General features: G+C 49.2%; 1 protein-coding gene across 1 annotated transcript; it reads right to left on the bottom strand.

The window, feature by feature from the left end:
• Nucleotides 1-234: 234 nt before the first annotated feature.
• On the bottom strand, nt 235-8,598 carry Octalpha2r (alpha2-adrenergic-like octopamine receptor). Its single transcript, XM_076909178.1, is given in 2 exon segments — nt 235-1,426; nt 7,939-8,598. Coding segments are annotated over 2 exon segments (1,677 nt in total). The 5' UTR covers nt 8,536-8,598; the 3' UTR covers nt 235-346.
• Nucleotides 8,599-19,615: the final 11,017 nt, after the last annotated feature.

Genomic DNA, 19,615 nt, shown 5'->3' with positions numbered 1-19,615 from the left:
GGACACTCTCCAACGGCGGTGGGTTTCGATAATCCAAGTAAAATCAGAACCAGTTCACAGTCGCTATCGGACCTTTAAGGGATTTGAGGGGGGAGGGGGGGGGGGAGAGAGGCAGTCAACAGCTTTTATACCAGTTAGATACCGGCGGCACGGCACGTCAGCCCAGGACGTCTCGTAGTGGAACGTTTCCGTCGTTTACCCGGCGAAGCCAGGAGCACGGCATTTACGCACGCACGCACACACGCACCTCTTAAACGTTCTTGCTCGATTCTTCCATCGTCCTCGCGGCACCTGGTTTCCACCTTCGACGCTCGAGGAATACGTTCGACGTCGCGGATCGGCTGGACTATTTGAACAGTATCCTGCGGAACGCGCGGCGAAAGTCCTTGTTGAAGACTGTGTAAATGAACGGGTTCAAGGCAGAGTTCATGTACCCGAGCCAAAAAGCTATCACGAACGCCTGCGTCGGTATCTCGACGCCGGGGAACAGAGGTTTCACGATGTAAAGAACGAAGAACGGCAGCCAGCAAGCGATGAAGCTACCCATGATGAAACCAAGTATCAACGTGGCACGTTTCTCCTTTTTTCTAGCCAGTCTCCTCTTCTCTCTCTCTGGATCCCTTGGTTTCGACGATTTCCCATCGCCGCCGCCGGCCGTGTCGTACTTACCACCAGCAGAGGGACGACCACCGTCGGCGTGGTCCCTCCTCAGCTTGCCGAGGTTCCTACGACCGAATATCGGCTGACAGAGTCGAAGCTTGAGAGGTTTCACCACAGCGCATCTGGACACCACGCCGCTGTCCGATGACGACGGATCGAATTCGGAGACCATGTCGACGTCGATGCCGACGCTGGGGGCCCTGCATCGGGACGGCACGCTCGATTGCCCGTCCCCGTTCACCGACAGCGTCGCCTTCAGGCTACTCTTTTGCATCGGTACCGGCATCGTTACCTGTGAATCGGCGCACCTTGTAACTGGTTAGCAGCAGTAACGTCTATCGTCGTCGTCGTCGTAGTCGTAGTCGTCGTCTACCTTCAACGTGTCCTTTTCCTCCATGGGAATACTGCTGCCACCACCACCAGGATCCGCCTCGGAGGTGCTCACATCGCTCGCGAAATCGCAAGTGACTATGGGAATCTGCACGGGCTGGTTCTCGATAGTGGCGACGTTCTCCATCGCGGAACCGGCCGGTGGCCTGTTCTTGCTCGTTTCACTGGCTGGCGTACTTTGCGAAAAGCTAGTCTGTCTGACGTCCGGCGACTCGGGCGGCATCGCTGCGCGTGGTCGCGGCTGCTTACGAATACCGCGCCGTGCCCGTGCCTTTGCCGCAAAATAAATCCGTATGTACACGAACACCATGATACACGAGGGGATGTAGAAGCTGCCCAGCGCCGAGTAAAGGACGTACCCGATGTCCTCTGAAAGCTGCAACAAAAAACCAACCGAACCTTTACTACTCTCCTCCTACCGCCCCACTTTTCTCCTTACCCCACTTGACCGCTTAATATTTCATTCCCAATTTCCATCCACCGTTCTTTATTCTTCTTCATCCCCATCACGCGATTTCTATATACCCACTCCCTTTGTCCCTGCCGCCGCATTGTGCTGTTGCTTTCACGATTCGGTTTGCTCGACTTGAAATAGAAATGCGCACCAAATGAATTTCTTCCTTCCTTTCTTATCGTGCCACCACCCTTCTCCGGGCGAAATGATCGAGGACGAGGCTTTTATTACTTATCGAAGAAAGAGCCAGGCTTTCCGAGGGACGGCAGAGGTGGATGTGTATCGATAGGAGTCGTACAACTCGGTGACGCGAATTCTTCCCCGTGTTTTTTCATTCGAACTTTCCACCTTTTTACATTAGAACGGGATACCGGCCATCTTCTCTACCCTCCTCTCGTGTCGAGAATCAAAGCGTTGGAAAATCTGCCGTACCATAGACCACGGTTCGTGCATCGCGTGGAAAATCTCCCGTGTGCGCGCTTCCTCCTCTCTACTTGTGTACGCGGCGTTCTATCGCGTTCTATTCGTGCACGAATCGATACCACGGTTTCAACTTCTTCCCGAGTACTAGGCGGTACCTAGAGGGAAGATCACTCTCTCTCTCTCTCTCTCTCTCTCTTTCGAATAGTCACGTCTCTACGCGTGGTCCACCGTGGAAATTATTGAAATATTTTTTACTCCACGTACGCGTGTAGGTGGTATCGCCGCGCAACAAATGGAGACGACCTACCCGTCGATTTAGGCCACCGTTACCCACCGGTGTGAAAAGCTCCGACCGCTGACAAAAACCACGCTTTATTCAGTGTCACGATTATAGAAGAGGCTTTGTTCGAACGAATGGAAACAAGAGGTGAACGCGGCTTTCTTCCAGGATGAAATGTCTCCCCCGACCCCGGGAAAGCTTCCGACATTTTCACCGAGATCGAAACACCTCCACCTTCCACCTTCCCTTTAACTTTAGCTTCGAGTCTAATTCAACTATGTTTCCCACTCTTCGCTTTCTTGTCCCGCTCGATATACGATGGTGGCTGGTACGATCGGCCAGATAACAGAACAAGAGCGTGTTTCTGGTTTATCGAAGACACCACGCGAATCGATTCTCCCTTCATCACCGAATTACATTTTTCCCTATTTAACCCCGAAGAAAATTCCCGTGGTCTCGTACCCACGCTCCACCGGCGACACAAATACTTAATGGAGTGTGTGAAGTTTATCCACGCCACGCCACGCCACGCCACGGGAAGCCGCGTCGCACCTTTCTTGTCTTTCTAATATCTGCCATCGCTACGGCCCCGTAACATTTCTTTTTTCCAGGTAAAACATCCTTACCTACCATATATACGCGCTATACGGTTATGTCGCGGAGAGATAACTCGGGAGCGCGTTAACTTTGTACGATTCGTTTTCCGGTGAGGAAATGAGCGACGTCGATCTCCTCGACACATCTCCTCGCTTTCGACCCGACGGCTCGTTCGGGTTCCGCGTCCGGTTCCGTTTGCAGCACAGTATCCGCTTTTAATAACCGTCATATTACTGCATTAGTAGAGGGTAGAAAATAAAGTGAAAGAAACACGTTCCTCATCCTCATCCGCGTTTAGTTATTCATGGGGCCGGGCTGCGCCGCGTTAATTTCTATTCACGGACGAAAATAAATCGTTACATGAATAATTCCACGTTTTCCGTCGTACGTTCGCGTTCCGTCAACTTCCCTCGCTTCCTGACTTTACTTGGGAGTCTGCTACGGCGAACAGAGAGCCATTCATTAAACATTGCATATCAAGTCGACCGTGGGGGGTTGGCCCCTGTGGTCGTTGTACTCTGCCCGAGCCTCGGATACAGGAAAACCACGTATGCGCGTACTTACGTCCTTGTACAGGACGTAACTCTACAGAGGATCCCGCTGCCCGACATCGTTTTCGTAATTATGCGCATCCATATGTATCTTACCCACGTATCGTGCCGTGCATCGTCGGTACAAATGCACCGTGTCCCCCCGCCCCATATACAAACGCGTACCGAAACATGCCGTTCGCTCGCTCACTCGCGTGACCACCTCGATCGCTGACGATCGTTGACGATCGTTGACGATCGTTGACGATCCTTCCGCTCGCGGGACACGCGATTTACCGATACTACTTGGAAACCCGATAATTATCATTATCGTTATGAGAGAGAATCGCAGCATGCGCGATGCCGGTTCGGTCGGTCGATAAGCCGATTGCGTGTTTAGAACGGTAACCAGCGCGAAATTGGCTAGGTGAACGATAAGAAGAATGCTTCAGTGTCGAGAACACCTTAAAAATGTACGCGTTTAACGCCTACGACACAACGTTGATCTAACGGTGGTCGAAACAGCTTTTAGAAACGTTGCCGCGGTTAAGAAAAGGAGAAAAAAGGAATACCGGGGGAAACGGCGAGGATGTAGCGATGAAAAAGAAACGCCATGGAGAAACGATATCGCGTGAAGGGAAAGCGGTAAATAGGATGGGGGTGAAAGGATGAGGTACGCGCTACGGATCGATCCATCCCTCCCTATTGCTTTTGCTTTTGTCTCTACTCTGTACACGGTACCCGGTTTTCGTTAATACAAGGCCAGTCGATAGCAAGCCTCGAGCCTCCCCGAGGCTGTTTGCCATACACCCCCGAATGCATTTCGTATTGGTTTCCCGTGCCGGGACACGCTCCTGCTTATGCATTCTACCAAGTTACCCCTGCCTGCGTCCCTTATTCATTGGCTGATTCCCGATCCGAAACGGCTAACCACCGGCCCTCCCAAATTATTATTTACGATCATTCTATTACGTATCATTGTGGGTGGCCCTTTGATCCCGTCGAGCGATTGTTGCCGCTCGATTCTTCCACTGGCGACTTAATCAAAAACTAATTAGTCACACATTCTAATCTCCGATACCGCGGGAATTTCGCTAACGATACGAGGAGAGTGACGGGCGAAACTTTCGAGACTTGTTCTTATTAACAGAGTTAATGAATGAAATTAATCGGTCGCGACGGAAGACCGCTCCTCTCTGATCGCTTCGTTAGCCGCCCTTGGATGGAATTATCGGCTGTTGTTGTAACCTCCTCGACGCGAGACTGTCGAGCAAAGATGGCGATAATTAGCGATAGATAAACCGATGTTCCACGGTTCCCAGTTTCTCTTTTTCATCGAATTCCTTGAGAAAACAAAGTGAACGCAATGCCGAAATTCCATTCGATGACAAATGAAAAGTTTTTTCCTTCTCTCTCTCTTTCTTTCTTTCTTTCTTTCTTTCTTTCTTTCTTTCTTTCTGAGGAACCTGAGTGTCCTGCCAAAAACCCTCTTCACGGCCGATTGTCGCACTAATGAAACTCGTCCATCACGTTCGGTGACACACGTATATATGCATGTATATACGTACACGTATCTACCGAGGTCACGAGTACCTCCGCACCCTTCCATTTCGAGTTAAGGGCAACAGTTCCCTCTCTCCCTGTTCTCTATAGTATAGCGACGCCTGTGTATTCGCAGATAAGACGGAAACAGTGAAATCGTATATATCGATCCTCGGTCTCTTGATAAGATACGAGAGAACCCTACACACAGCCTTGCCGCTCGGCCTCACGAGTCGCTGTTGCTGCTGCTACTGCTTACAGGAACAATTTCGTTCGACGCGACGAAGCGGTCCAAGGAGAGAGAGACTTCCCTTCCCTTTGCGGCATCGATCGTTCCCAAAGCTATCCTTTCGCCGTGCAGGATACCTACTACGTAACAACTGCACCGTTTGCCTATCCCCGACCGCTTGCCATCGACTTTCGTCTCCCGATCTTCTGCTTCGAATCCGTGTCGTCCTTCGAGTCCTCTCCTACCGGAAAGGTGCTGGGAACATTTTCAAACGGCCCGGCACGATTTATCGCCCAACTCACCGGAGAGTAATAAAATCGTGAACGTATCCAACGTAACTCGAGAGTCATTTCGACGACGGGGTAGCCCTACCGGGCGAATTAACGTGAAATATCACTACTCTCCGTTCGCAGAGCAAACTGTTCGAACCCCTCCGAGCCATTCTCCTACTCTTAATTATGTTCAAATCAAATTCTTACATCTTCTTTTAACGGACGACGACAGCCGCGGGACGATGCGTAGCCCTAATTAACGGAGAGAACAATTTATTCCACCGTTGGGTAAAAATTTTCTTTGGCACCTACTCTGTCGTAATTTATAATAATACTTTTCAGTAGTAAAATGATCACCCTGTCTCGAATATCGTTTTCAAGTAAATACCCGATTGGGATATTTACACAGGCATAATATACAGGATGCAAATGTCCAATTCGACAAATATCGAGTCCCGCTCGACGTCACGCGGCGTTCAACGAATAAAATTCAGCGATGAAAATCGACGACCGATTCCGTACCGGAGACGCATTCCGCGACGACGACGACGACGATGGTTACTGCCGGTTGAAAGCGCATAAATTATGGATAATCTGTGCCAGACCGAGCATTCGATGCGAAGATACGACAATTGTTGGAGATAATCTTCCAAGTGATTACTACGGCCTAAAAGAGCCTAAAAGGTACCGAAAATTTCATCATTATTTATAGCTTTATACAAAGTTATTCGAGAAACTAGCGTCGCGCACATGCGTTCCCTACGGCTGGCTCGACCTCGATCGGACTACTAGCATACTCGAGAGGCGCGCCGTATCGATTTAATTTTTGATCCAGGCCACGTCGATTGTTCGATTCGTTTTCAGCTGCTCGGTCAAGAGGACCGTGCAAGCCAAACGAACGGCCAGGATTTTCCGATCTATCTCGAAATTAATTAATAATTAAAGCTTAGCAGCAAACGCTTGAAAGTTCTTGCTAACGCGTCTTTTCTCACCGTTTCAAGCGCGAAACTTTGTTCGCCAACCCTTATCGACCTTACCACCGCTACACATATAACAATTGACTATGTTTTGCGACGCCGTGCAAACATTTACTCGAGCCGAACAAAAGTTCGATTAACCGGCCGATCATTTCAATTCTTAACCCCTAGTCCTAACGTCGCCGTTGCGTTGGTCGAACGCCCGTTGACGGATAGAACCTCCTTCGGATTAACGAGAATGCTCTTTTCTCGAGAGCATCCAGCGAACCACTTACTTTTCAATTCTCGGAATTCTCTGCCCGTATCGAGCTCCAGTAAAAGCGTTCCAAGTACGAGAGGAGAGCGTTAAACGATTCTACCGGTACGCAAAGGATAGATGATATTATACTTTGCTTCGTTAAAAGGAAAACTTTATTTATCGAATTTAGTCGCTCATTCTCACCTTGGAGAATCTGTCTTTACCTGGTACATGCTACCGCTACGCCTTATCCGGTTAGTAAAAGAATACGCTTACCGACGATTCTAAATTCCAAAATCGCGAAACCGGAAACTATCGGAGCATCGGTTTTCATCCTTTCGACTCTCCGCGGTGCGCAACGTCACTCGTAACCTAATTATCCAATCGATTTCGAGGCCAGGTCATTCGTCGTCGTCGTCGTCGTCGTCATTATCGGTAATTATAAAGAAATTTACTCGACGACATCATTTGCAAAAATGTACAACTATATTAATAGATATAATACATATAACCGATAGACAATAAACCCGTGTTAATAAACCATTAGATCCGTAACACGAGCCCATTGTTGTCGTGGCATTACCATCTTGTGTCCGCGGTGCTGCGTGGTCGCTTAAATGGAGTGTAGGTCGGATTTTACACGAGAGAAACTCGGCCGTATCGCACGAACTTAATGCCGACTTCAGTCAACACGCGCAGCTTAACCCGATAAGCTTAACTCGTGCGACGTCCTGCACCCTGTACCCTGTCATCCGATTTCACCTATATCTATATATAATACATACCTACACACGTATGTAATACACCTGCTGCACCTTTTCTTGCGCGCTCCTCCTCTTCTTCTCACCTCGTTCCACGACGGTTTCTTCAATAAAGTTCTACTTTTTTTTCCCGCCCACACCGCGCCCAAAGATTACGCGACCGGCAACACAACAGGTAGCGATGATCGCGAGACCCGATTGCGTCTGCATTAACAACAGACGGTTGGTTTCGAGTCGCGTGACTCGATTCGAAATATTCGCCCGCTAAAAAGTTCCCCCGTTCGCAGCACAGTCACGAGGCGCGCGAGGCTTAATTAAACCGCGCGCAGCCATATAGTCAAAGGAATGAGTTAGCGAGTCAGGGAAGGGGGGAAGCTTTCCAATCTGCGGCAAACAACGTGATCAATGGGAACGATAAACCTTGCCGTTCGTTGAAACGCCGTCGAAAATTCCCAATTCGAGTTGGTAGCTCGATTGGAAATTAGTTAAGCGGGAACGGAAATCGGATCGCGGTGCCACGATGGCGCCAACTGTTTTAGTAAAGTATAATATAACCTAACACCGGGTCAAGGATATATCCCTTACCTTACATTTCGGGTACTCTTCAGCTGGCGTAGGTCTTTTCCAACCCAACAACGGTGGAATGCAAACAAGGGCAGACAAAAGCCACACGAGTGCAATCATCAGAGCTGCCCTGGCTGGCGTCCTCTTCTTTAGATAATCTACGGCCTGCGTGATGCTCCAGAACCTGTCCAGGCTTATCAGACACAAGTTCATAATGCTGGCGGTGCACAACAACACGTCCATGGCCGAGTGGATGTCGCACCACCAGTAACCGAATATCCAGTATCCCATGATCTCGTTGGCCAGCGAGAACGGCATGATCACCAGGCCCAGGAAAAAGTCAGCGACCGCCAGGCTCGCTATGAACCAATTCTGTATGTTCTTTAACGCCTTCTCGGTGGCGATTGCGATTATCACCAGCATATTACCCACGACGATCACGATCATCAACAGTGTCGCTAGGACGGACGCTAAAATAATCTGTGGTAGCGTGTACCCGGACGGGTACAAGCTCTCCCCGAACAGGGTATACGTTGTTTCGTTGCACCAGCTACCGTTACACGAGGACAAAAGACTCTCGTTGAACGAGTCGTTGAACGATCCACCGAGATCCTCCATTATGCCGCCTAGTCCGAACAGCAATTCCAGCTCTCTAAGCCCTTGCGCGTCTTCCCGTTCGGTGCTGCTGCTGCTGCTGCTGCTGCTCCCACCTAGATCGGCGACGCTTCCCTCGCTGGTATCGATGACTATCTCGGCTACTTGCTCGATCCCCTCGGTAACGACCAAGGACAACAATCCGCTTTCCGACACGGAGTTGTTCTCGACACCGAGTCGAGCGGTCAGACTCGATTCAACGCAACTACACTCACCACCACCACCACCACCACCACCACCACCAGCACCAACGTTCTTCTTCTCGATCCTCTCGTTTAATCGAATCCGATCCGCGTCCCGTGTAGTCTCCGTGCCGTACCCTCCTGCGTCGATGTTGCTCCCTTCTTTGGTTGCTCCTTGCCCGACAGTGTCGGTCTCGTCGTTGTCCTCGTCGTCCTCGTCCTCGTCCTCGTCCTCGTCGTCGTCGTCGTCGTCGTCGTCGTCGTCGTCGTCGTCGACGACGGTGTTGCCGGTGCCAGCGGATAGTAACCGATCGAGTGTTTGTTCGTCGGCGGAGATTACGGTGTCGGTCTCGAACTGGGCCTTATTCGCGGAAGACGTAGAGTCACCACCGGTTAGTCGAGACCACGTCATGTTCTCGTCAAAGACACCGCTAGGACTGGACACCGTAGTCGGACTACCGGTGGCGTCGATGGTCATAATGCTGCCGAGGAGCGGCATCACTCGCACCTTCGCCGTCGACTGTAGATGCTATCTCGACGAAGTCGAAGTGGACGCGATGGCTGCGCGCGAATAACAGCGTGCACCGGGTGCCAGTTCGAGTAGCAGCAACAGCAGGATGGTAGTGGTCTCGTCGCATCTCGAGGACAGGGGCGTCATGCCCGTTTCAGGATGATGTCATCGTCATCAAACGAACAATGCCGCGCAACCAGCTCTGACCGCCTCTCCGAAACCGAACCACCCACACCCCACACACGCGCGCGCGTGCACGCGCGCGCGCACACACTCACACACACGCACCCTCCCACCCCGGAACCCACTTTCTATTACGACCCGATTCCTACGTTCGTTTCAAGATTTATTCGAGAAGAGCAGCGGACCACTTGGATTCGAATGGTCACCAATGATATTGCTTTCTTTCTTCCTTTTTTTCTTTCTCCTCCCCTCCCTCTCTCTCTCTCTCTCTCTCTCTCTCTCTCTCTCTCTCTCTCTCTCTCACTCACCCTCTCTTTTTCTACCTGTATTTCTACGGCAACACAATTTCTCCTACGTTAACTAACACTAAGCGTAACTAAGCTTCTTTGTCTTTCGTGGACAGATGAAACGGCAGGATCACCCTTACCCGCTCATTGGACCGATATCTTTTAGAATCTGATTTTTGGCAAATCCTTGGTTGTCGTCCCAATGGCTATCTCTACGTACCATCTTCCAGTTCCATGGTTCACGGCTAGCAAAGTAGCGCGTTTGGCCCTTGATTTATTGCTTGCGTAAATCGTGCGACTTCTTGCTCGTATTCGTAGTATTCCGGTCGGTCTCACAATGACGGAGTTAATATGGAACGTGGCGTACGGAAAGATTTATAGATGAACAGTTCGCTGGCTGGCTGGCTGGTTGGCTAGCTGGCTGACTGACTGACTGACTGACTGACTGACTGACTGGCTGACTGGCTGGCTGGCTGGCTGGTTGGCTGGCTGGCTGGTTGGCTGGCTGGCTGGCTGGCTAGCTGGCTGGATTAAAGAGATAAACGCGACTTGGAAGAGAGAAGGAGAAACACCTAGGCAGAGAAAAAGAGATAAAGAGCAACTGGAGAGGGGGTGGGAGTGAATGAGAAAGAGAGAGAGAGAGAGAGAGAGGGGGGGAGAGAGAGAGATATGGAAAGCACCAAAGAGGAGATGGAGATTGAAAATGAGCGTGAAAAATTGGTCCCCTTTTTTTACCTCCTTCTTGGATTAAACCTCGCGACCAGCCTAGATAGATCTTTTCCAAGCTACGAATTAAACGAGCAACGACATCCTCGAGGCGGGAACGGTTCGAATCGTTTCCAAGCTGCTCAAGCGAATCTCGCGATTTACCGACGAAAATAGAGTTATCCCGAGTGATGATCGCGATCCGTGAACAGAACGATCCACACGTACTACAATGTTTGACGAATTCTTCCGGCCCCGCTTCACGATGAATGCTACGCGGACACTTTGTGGCTTTTCTCGACTTTTTTTTCTTGCTAGACGTCGCTATTTTTCATTCGAACAATGCCCGCAAGCTAATTAATTTGTCACTTCGCAGCTACAAAAGCTAAACGCTGGTTATATACCCGTACTGCTCCGACTTGCGACGTTTGCGAATTGTTACGATTGCTCGTATTTACTCGTTCCGAATAGAACCGAATGGAACAGAATCGAACGTGCCATCACGGATAAGAAAATAAATGTTGCGACAAACAGATATTTATTAACTCGATGCACGCACGCAGACACACCAGATGACACGCGAACCAGCTTAATCCATAATCAGCGAATGGTATTCCTTATCACGATACTATTATTAATAGTATTAATACTCTTATTATTATTATTGTTGTTGTTGTTGATGTTGTTGGTATTATGTAGCGAACGTGTTGCGAGAAAATGTGAGAGAAGTAGGTGGAGAAATGGGAGGAGGAGAAAAGAGTGACACACGAAAGGAAAGGGGAAAGAAGAGTGAAAAGCTTTTGTCGAATAAATGTCAATGTCCTCGATTTTCCTGTACACCTATTTACACGCTTTAAACGCTCTTCGTTTCACACTGCAATCAGGATCAACAGAATTGATTCACGCACACCACTCTTCCGAGCCGGATAACTTTCGAGTTCATGCACCAACTCTCGTGTCACCAACTCTCAACACGTCAGCTGATCGGCCAGCGGACAAAGTACCCCGACACAAAGAGAAGTTTGCTCGATTATTCCCCCTCGTTCGTCGATACTCTTGACTTCCAACCTCGACGTGGCTCGTCGTCCCTCCGTTATTTTTCGCGGAATCTCGATCAGAAGCGAAAACCACCACGACCTGTTCCGATCTCGTCACGCTACTGCTAGCTTCTCCATCGAGCTTGTCGTCGTCCGCCACGCGTTCTCCTTCCTCTCATTTCCCATGAGGGGCGCCCCTTCACGATCGTTGATCGTTACCCGTTGACCGAGTTCAACCCCGTGTTCAATCCCGAGTAACCGTCGTCGTTCTTTTGTACCCTAAAAGAACGAGTAACGCGTCCTCCCTCTATCTTCCATCGAGATCAACCGTACCTGTTATCACTCTATCGGAGAGGGTTGGTCGGCAAAAGTACGTATGCGTGTACGTACGTTCGAGCACTTGGACAGGGGAACGGTCGCCGAATTGCGCTTACGCTTTTTCTTACGTTACACGTTTCTTCCACTCGTTTTACTTTAACCGCCCCTTCTCAATTCTAGCTACTATTTTCACCAGAATCTCACAGTTAGCAACACTGCAAACACGCACGACCGACCGGCTATTCCAACGAATCATCGACCGTGTAGAAGCTTGGTTGCCTCGATGGTCCAAAGGACGTGTTGTACACAAGAGAGCGACAGAGCGGATAAACAGCGGAACGTCGACGCGGAACAATGCTTGGCTTCTCCACTCAACGGAGGAACGACGAACTGACGGATTCTTTCACTCCCTCTCCCTCTTTTTCTCACTCTCTCCCTCTTCCCCTCTCACTCACTCTCTCTCACTCTCACTCTTTCACTCTCTCTCTCTCTCTCTCTCCCTCTCTCTCCCCCCCTCTCCCTCTCTCTCTCACCCTTTCCCTATCTTTCTCTTTCTCTCTTCCTCTGTACCTCTCTCTGTCTTTTTCACGGTTGATTCGAAATTCCCAAGAGCAACAACAGCAGCAACAATTTGATGTGGGTCGACGTGTGCGGACGAGGTTCGATTCGATCCTCTAGGAATCCTCTCTCTTCGTGGCCCTCGAACGGGTGATACGTGCGTGGGGGCGTGAGTGCGTGCGTGCGTGCGTGCGTGCGTACGTGCGTGCATGCGTGCATGCGTACGTGCGACACCTCCGGGCTGTCTCGCGGATGTTTGCGAACGCACTGCACCCGCTAGGGACGAGCCAGGAACTCGGACTCCCTCTCGTGTCGTCCGCTGGATAAAGACTCTCCTCGCAGGATCGGGGCAAACGACGTGCGTGCGACGAAGAACACCCAGGGAGAGGGTTGGAACGAGAAAGAGAGCAAAAGGTGTTGTGCATGTGCGCGCACAACTCGGTACACACCAACGAGGAGAGGCCGCGTATTCGCCAATTCCCCTACACGTACACTTTGCTCGTATACGTGTGCGCACCCCGTATTACCCCCGTAACAGACGAGAGCGGCGACGAACGGACGCGTGCGCGCGCGCGCGCTCGACCAACCGTCACTATATGCACGCGGGGGAGCAAGCGATAAGAAGAGAAGGGCAGAAAGGATAAGAGGGATGGAGAGAGAAAGAGAGAGGGAGAAGGGTTAGCCGGCTCACTGGAGGCTGACTGGTGGCCCGACCGAACGTTCTGTCCGATGGTAGGCACCAACATCGGGGCGCCGTCTGACGGAATCGTGCGCAAGCGTCGGGGTGCCGCCGCCGCCGCCGCCGCCGCCGCTAGCACCCGACCATCGGGTCCCGACAGTCAAGCTTGGACCATCGACCGATCGGTCCACTCCACTTACGGATTTTTTCTATCCTTTCCTCCTTTCCTCTCTGTTATCGTTTCGAGACATTTACTATTTATTTTAACGGTCCACTTCATTTTTTTTCCCCTTTCAACAGCTAGCTACCATCAGGAAAAGATTTTTCCAGTCGAGTTTAGTTTCACCTTCGAGGCACAATATTCTTTAATTGGTCACGCTCGTCCCTCTCCGCAGCGGCGAGAAATTCCCAAGGGAGTACTTTGCTTTCCTCTCGCCTCTGGCGCAGGGGAAATGAGAAACGGAAAGAATGAACGGTAGGGGGCGGATTCGAAGAAGGATCAAAGTCGCGTCCGTTAAAGTCTCTGTCCATTTCCCGTGATCGTAAATTAGGCGACCACGACTTGATAGTTGCGTTTGGAGAATATCGAACCGTATCCCGGATCGAATATATAAATTACGCGACTCCACGGATTGTTGGCTAGCTAGCTGGTTGGCTGGCTGTTATCGGCTGTAAGGGCGTACTCGCGATCAGGCGTCCAAGATCCGTACGACGATGATCATCGATCTGTTGCCGACGCATCATGCCCCGCGATTATACCAACGCCAACGATGGCATTAGCTTCGCGTACAGTCCAGTTCACCGTTTGATTAACGATTGTCATCGATGGTCGGCGTCAACGATCCGTTCGTAGGCACAATAATAAAATCGACTACTCGAGCGGTGGAGTTCAGTCATCGCACAGAGCCTCGAGCATTCAAGGATCATCAAACATCGCACGGTCGTAATGAAAATTTCATTAAACGTTCCGGAATGTTCCCACGTCGCGATACTTTTGCGATGCTTTATTGAATTTTTGTCCGACTATTGCCCAGTTCGCGAGCGAATATTCTTCGTTTAATTTCTGCTAGGAAACGAGCTTTCATCGTTGAAATTAACTCCCGTATCGCTCTCATAATCAGCCGTATCCTTACCTGGACAAATATAGAATGGATGTTTGGACAAGGTAATAAGTTGAAGAGGTCGCTTTTCCAGCCAGTAGAGAGTAGTTGAGAAATTACATGCCGCTCCGAAAACTCGGCGGCAACCATGTAAGTAACCGTGGAACTTGTGGAAGAAACAACAAAGGACCAACGCAGATTCGTTGTTTCGAGTTCGCTGCACGCCGGAAAAGAATAAAAGTATTTCGTATTTAATAAAAATTGACTAAATATAAGCGTGTTTACTTTTTAGTAACCGTAGAACTAATCAGAAACAGGATCATTCTATTAGTTTAAATAAAAGTTCGTTCAAATTCCAATATTGTTAAAAATGATGTAGAGAAATAGATAGAGCAGTACACTTTCCGAATCCGAACAAGGGGAAACTTGGCCACCGAGTAAGGAGTACCGAAGCACTACATACCCCCGTACCCCGTAGGCAGTACTCACAACGAACGGGACGTCCTCGGCTCCTTTGACGACGTTGACGCGTCGACGCCGACATACTCGTCCATCGCCGCGGATGGACTGTTCTCATTTTCTCCTTCTGTCTTTTTGCCGAAAGTTTGCCAACGGTAAGTTTTGAATATTATCGTAACTCCGACGTACAAGCCTCTCTTCTCCTATCGTTCTCTTTCACGCTCCATCTCCGTGTACGTCACTTACGTACGTCCAAGTACAATAAGTTGCTACAGCTATTGTTCCCGTCCGGATGACATGCATGTATGGGCGTACACCTATACGTATATAGTTGAGAACTCGTGGTACGTCCTTGAGCCAAAATATCCTCTTTCCCGCCTCGTGGTCACCATCGTCGCGATACATATACATTTACTTTTCTCCTACTTTTCTTACTGGCTTCGTCGCCATCGTCTGTGTCCAACAAATCGAAATCTCTGAGCAAAAGTACAAGTGGAACGTCAAAAGAGAAAAGAAAACGTAACAACTCGTTGCAGAAGGAGTCGACAAACTCTGATAGAGGGGTGCGTGCAAAGTGGATGAGAAACTAAAAAGTACACAGTCTCCTTGGTGTTTCTATCAACCTGCAAGATCGACACATATTTTATTTCAACGCTATTCTAACCACCCAATGCAATGGATGAAATCGACTTCGTTCCTCGTTCGACGAAGCGATCCGCGCTTCCTCGACTACTATGAACCACGCGACTCGAGTAGTGTATACGCGTACACTTACAAGTTTCACGTGTCTCTAAAGTTCACCTCGTAACGCAGATTCTCCATCACCGAAAATAAATGACGGGCGACCGGTTCCGATGAAACCGCAGGTACACTCCACTATCAAGTGGAGCTGGTGAACCTCGTCGTTCCATTTTAGGACACGCGGCAAGTTAGAGTTCCGCTACTGATCCGAATCAATTTAAATCTGTCCTATCCGATTCCAAACATTTCTCGAAATTTCTCTCAACTTGCTGCTGGTCCACCGAGTTACGCGAACCACACCCAAGCCACGCTTTTCTACAATTTTCGCATGCGTCGTGCAACTGTCTCAATTTTTCCTGGTACTTAACGTGCTTGCGGATTTACGGTGCAATAGAGGGGAGGCGGTTGGTTTGGTTATTCTTAATCGCGAGACAAGCGGCGGAGAGAGCCCAGTTGACTGGAGGAGAAGGACGAGCACGGGCCTTGAGGTGACGGACGCGCCTCGGTCGTCCGACACGACCCCTTTTCCACGTGTTGATCACCTACTACGTTGTCCCAGTGAACTGGTAGAGTACCGTTAACGAGGACCCCGCCCTTGTGACGTCATCCCGAAGTCGCGCTTGCGTGTGCGTGACTGTGTGTGTATACGCACGAATACTTGGCACGCGTGCACCCCTCGTGGGCTTGCATGCGTCATACCCTCCATTGGTTTGGTATTCTACACCGACATTTTTCTCGCGGTCCCTCCTTCGCGATATCTCCTCCCGCATCTGATCGAAAGGCAACGCGAGACTCGGTATTCCATCCCCTCTTCTTTCGTTTCTACTTCTCGCGAGATCCGCACGATCCCCGCTGCTTCTAACCATCGGCGGTAAGGAAAAAATAGCGAAAGGGATGAAACGTTCGAGGAGACAAATACGGATGACGAGTTGGGGAAAGAAAAACGGGAAAACACACGGGGCAAGAAAAGCGGGGGGGGGGGGCGGGGTAGGGTCACGAGCGAGCGAAGAAGTAGAAGGCCAGTTGACGGTACAGGGGGAAGGAGGGGTGATCCGGGGGTGTATCGACCCCTGCGAGATTCTATTCCAACAGAGTGCGAGCAGGGGAGTTGGATACCGCGATGCCGACGGTGGTAGGGGCGGAATGACGTCATGGATACGAGAAAGAAAAGGAGAAAGGGGCGGGGTGGGGGGGGGGGGGGGGGAGTGGAAGTTTCGCAGAGTAGGACGTCGAGGGCGCACGCGCGCGCTCGCACGCACACGCGCACGCACGCTCCTCGCACACGTCCCACCCAATGACAACGTGGACGTTGCCTAGTTGTACATACGTATCTCGGAACATCTGCCGACACATGATTCGCGATCGATACAAATCGATTTTTGATCACGCACATGGCCTCTCACCTGCCCCTATCGTGGGATACGGGCTGTGCGACTCGTCTTCTACTCCGTGCCTTTCGATTGCTTTTTGTTTCTCGAAACTTCACCCGGTCCAAGGCTTATTGATTTTTCCAACATTTCGCGCTAGGTACACGTGACCGATGCCAGCAGTTGATTCGATTGCTTCAGCTGGACGGTCGCCGATGAAAGAAAAACCGTAAGCCTTCGCGCGATTGTCATTTTCCAGTTAATTAGCCAGAAACGTCGGGAACAGGCCGTATTATTGTCGACCTGAAACTGCCACGACGATGATCGTAACCAACTCCCTGAACCGTCGCGGTAATTCAATTCTTTCTTGGATAAAAACATTTCAAGAAAATAGCAGAAGAATATGCTTCCCAAGGCATATTTTCACAAAGTGGTACTGCCTTCCTCGTGCCGTGTGATCGACTATAATTAGAAGATCTCTCATCGTGGTCCATTCCCCGTTCGGGGAAGAGCAAACATACGTAAATCATCCTCGTGCAAATAGGTGCGATCAATGCATTTATTGTGTGAATGTTTAGCGAACAGTCGAAATCCGATAATAAACCAACCACTTTCGATCGACCAGACGGTACATTTAACCGAACCGAACCGAACTTCACGCTCGATTTCATCCAATTCGTAACGTAGATACACATTACAATTTACCATCTCCGCGCAAGTGAAACAATGAAGGAATGAACAAGTGTAACCACCAGGCAAAAGTATCTCGATATAGACTTGGATGAAAAATTTATCGCGCCATATAGTCAAGGCTGCGCGTTTAACGAGATTTTCATGCGACTCTGTTTCGTGCGACAACCAGACGACAGCCGCGAAATGAAAAACTACACGAAGGAAAAGTTTCACGGCCGACAATTTCTCATGTGTCGAGTTCTCCTCGATGTGTTCTTCTCGAAAACGAACGCTTCTGCCTTTCGCGCGTCACCCACGAACTAGAATGCGAGCGCGTCTTGTAAATCGAGAGCGAGATTTCCATTACCTAATTATCCGTAAAGTTTATCATCCATCGATCATACCTACTCGAGCCGTCACGCGCAGCACACGGGGAGACAGAGCAGAACATTTACCGAAAGTTATTTAGAAAAAATATAGAACTAACTCTCGTCTACTCGTCTACTATTACTTCGAAGGGTACACTATGTATGTATATCCAATACAAATTTCAATACATAAAAGGCAATCAGTTTTCGAAATTGTACAACAACACGGTGCACAAGTATGTACAATCAAGCAAACTAATTGCACTTAACCAGCTTTACGTTATTCGAAACAAAGATCGTATCGCGTCTTCTCACCCAATTCAAGTCACACGACATTCAAACCACCATTCGACTCGAGAGGCGGTACATATTAACATTCTCTGTTACGTTATTCCTCGTTTACCTGCACGATAATACATTACACGCTCTTGCTTTGAGAGACGCAAATAAACGATGCCTCAAAAGTAGATGGTATGTACGTTCGAAATAATGCGTCATAAATTCGTGGCAAGTTTAATGTACCATTACCGGACGATGCAAGGGAAGCCGTCGCGATAAATCAGCTTCTCGTCCGAGTGTGCACGCGTAACGAGTGAAACTAGGTCGATCTACGTTTGGTCATCGTTAAGGTAAGGGTTGTTCATTTAATCCGTTCGTCGCGATCGCGCGATCCGTGTTCCAATATCTATATCCATAATCATTTTTTTAAATATGAATTTCAAACGTATCTATCAGGATATCTCTGTCCCAAGGCCTCTCTGTGTCAAGGCGAAATCGCAGGCGAGGTCAACGCTTTTCATCGGTCAACGGCCAATAACGAACTGTTGGCCGCCGCTTGCAACGATGGGAACGTTCCCTTGAACGTTTACTGCACATCCATACATGTATACATACACGTACCTATGTGCACGTTTACGCTCTGACGTAATCCTCTTTTCTCGTATGCATACAGAGGGACCGGAAATTACGGTGTTAATCCTATTTTTCCACGCGTTACGTGTTAATCTTTACCCGTTCCAATAAAGTATCCCCGCCAAGTTTCTATTCGAATTCTCATTCCTATTCCACGTCTCTCGTAAATCAGCTTCGCGGACGACACTTTCGATCGAACCGTTGATTTCACATTCACCCTTGTCGTTTCTTTCGAGAAGATTGCGTTCCGTACCGATGCTACCTACGCATCATCGGTGGTACGAATAATAACAAAAGAATAATAGAAAAGAGTAATCCATCGAAAATATTCGATGCATTCGTTTCTTTTTTTACACGACGGAGCTAACATGTTGACAATTAGTAGTTAAGAGCAATTTGTCTCGTTCCCCGATTCATGTGTGTACAACGCATACTTATGTACGTGCACACGAGTAAGTACTTGGTAACGATTACACGTTTACGTACCATCTGTACACGCATATGTAATATTTATGATGTGTATGAGAATACATTGCGTCGACGTATTCAACGGGTGTAATTTATCGTAACGTGAGAGCGTGTCCGCGTGACAAGTTTACGTCAAACGTATCACCGCGCGATTAACTTTTTGTCTCTGGTGCGGAGCAAGAAATTTTGAGAACCGTTCGAAAAAGCAGAAACCAAAAAAAAAGCAAACTGGCGGATTACACCGAGCTGATTTATGATTCCACCAAGGAACCGTACAGTTTCACTGTAAACAGTTGCATTAGCGTTTTGCTCAAATATCATATTTGTTGACGTTCGGCACTACGTTCACGTGCCAATCACGTTTTTAGGCACGTTTCAAGTAACGAATAACAAACTGCGTTCGGTCGTCCATGTAATAATACGATAATATAGCATTCCATGAATCAGAAGCAAAGATTATAGCATACGTTTATCAATCTGCTCGTTATCGATAACTG

Source organism: Xylocopa sonorina, unplaced genomic scaffold, assembly GCF_050948175.1.
Source record: "Xylocopa sonorina isolate GNS202 unplaced genomic scaffold, iyXylSono1_principal scaffold0632, whole genome shotgun sequence".
Lineage (NCBI taxonomy): Eukaryota > Metazoa > Arthropoda > Insecta > Hymenoptera > Apidae > Xylocopa > Xylocopa sonorina.
This window is presented reverse-complemented; position numbering and strand designations above follow the sequence as displayed.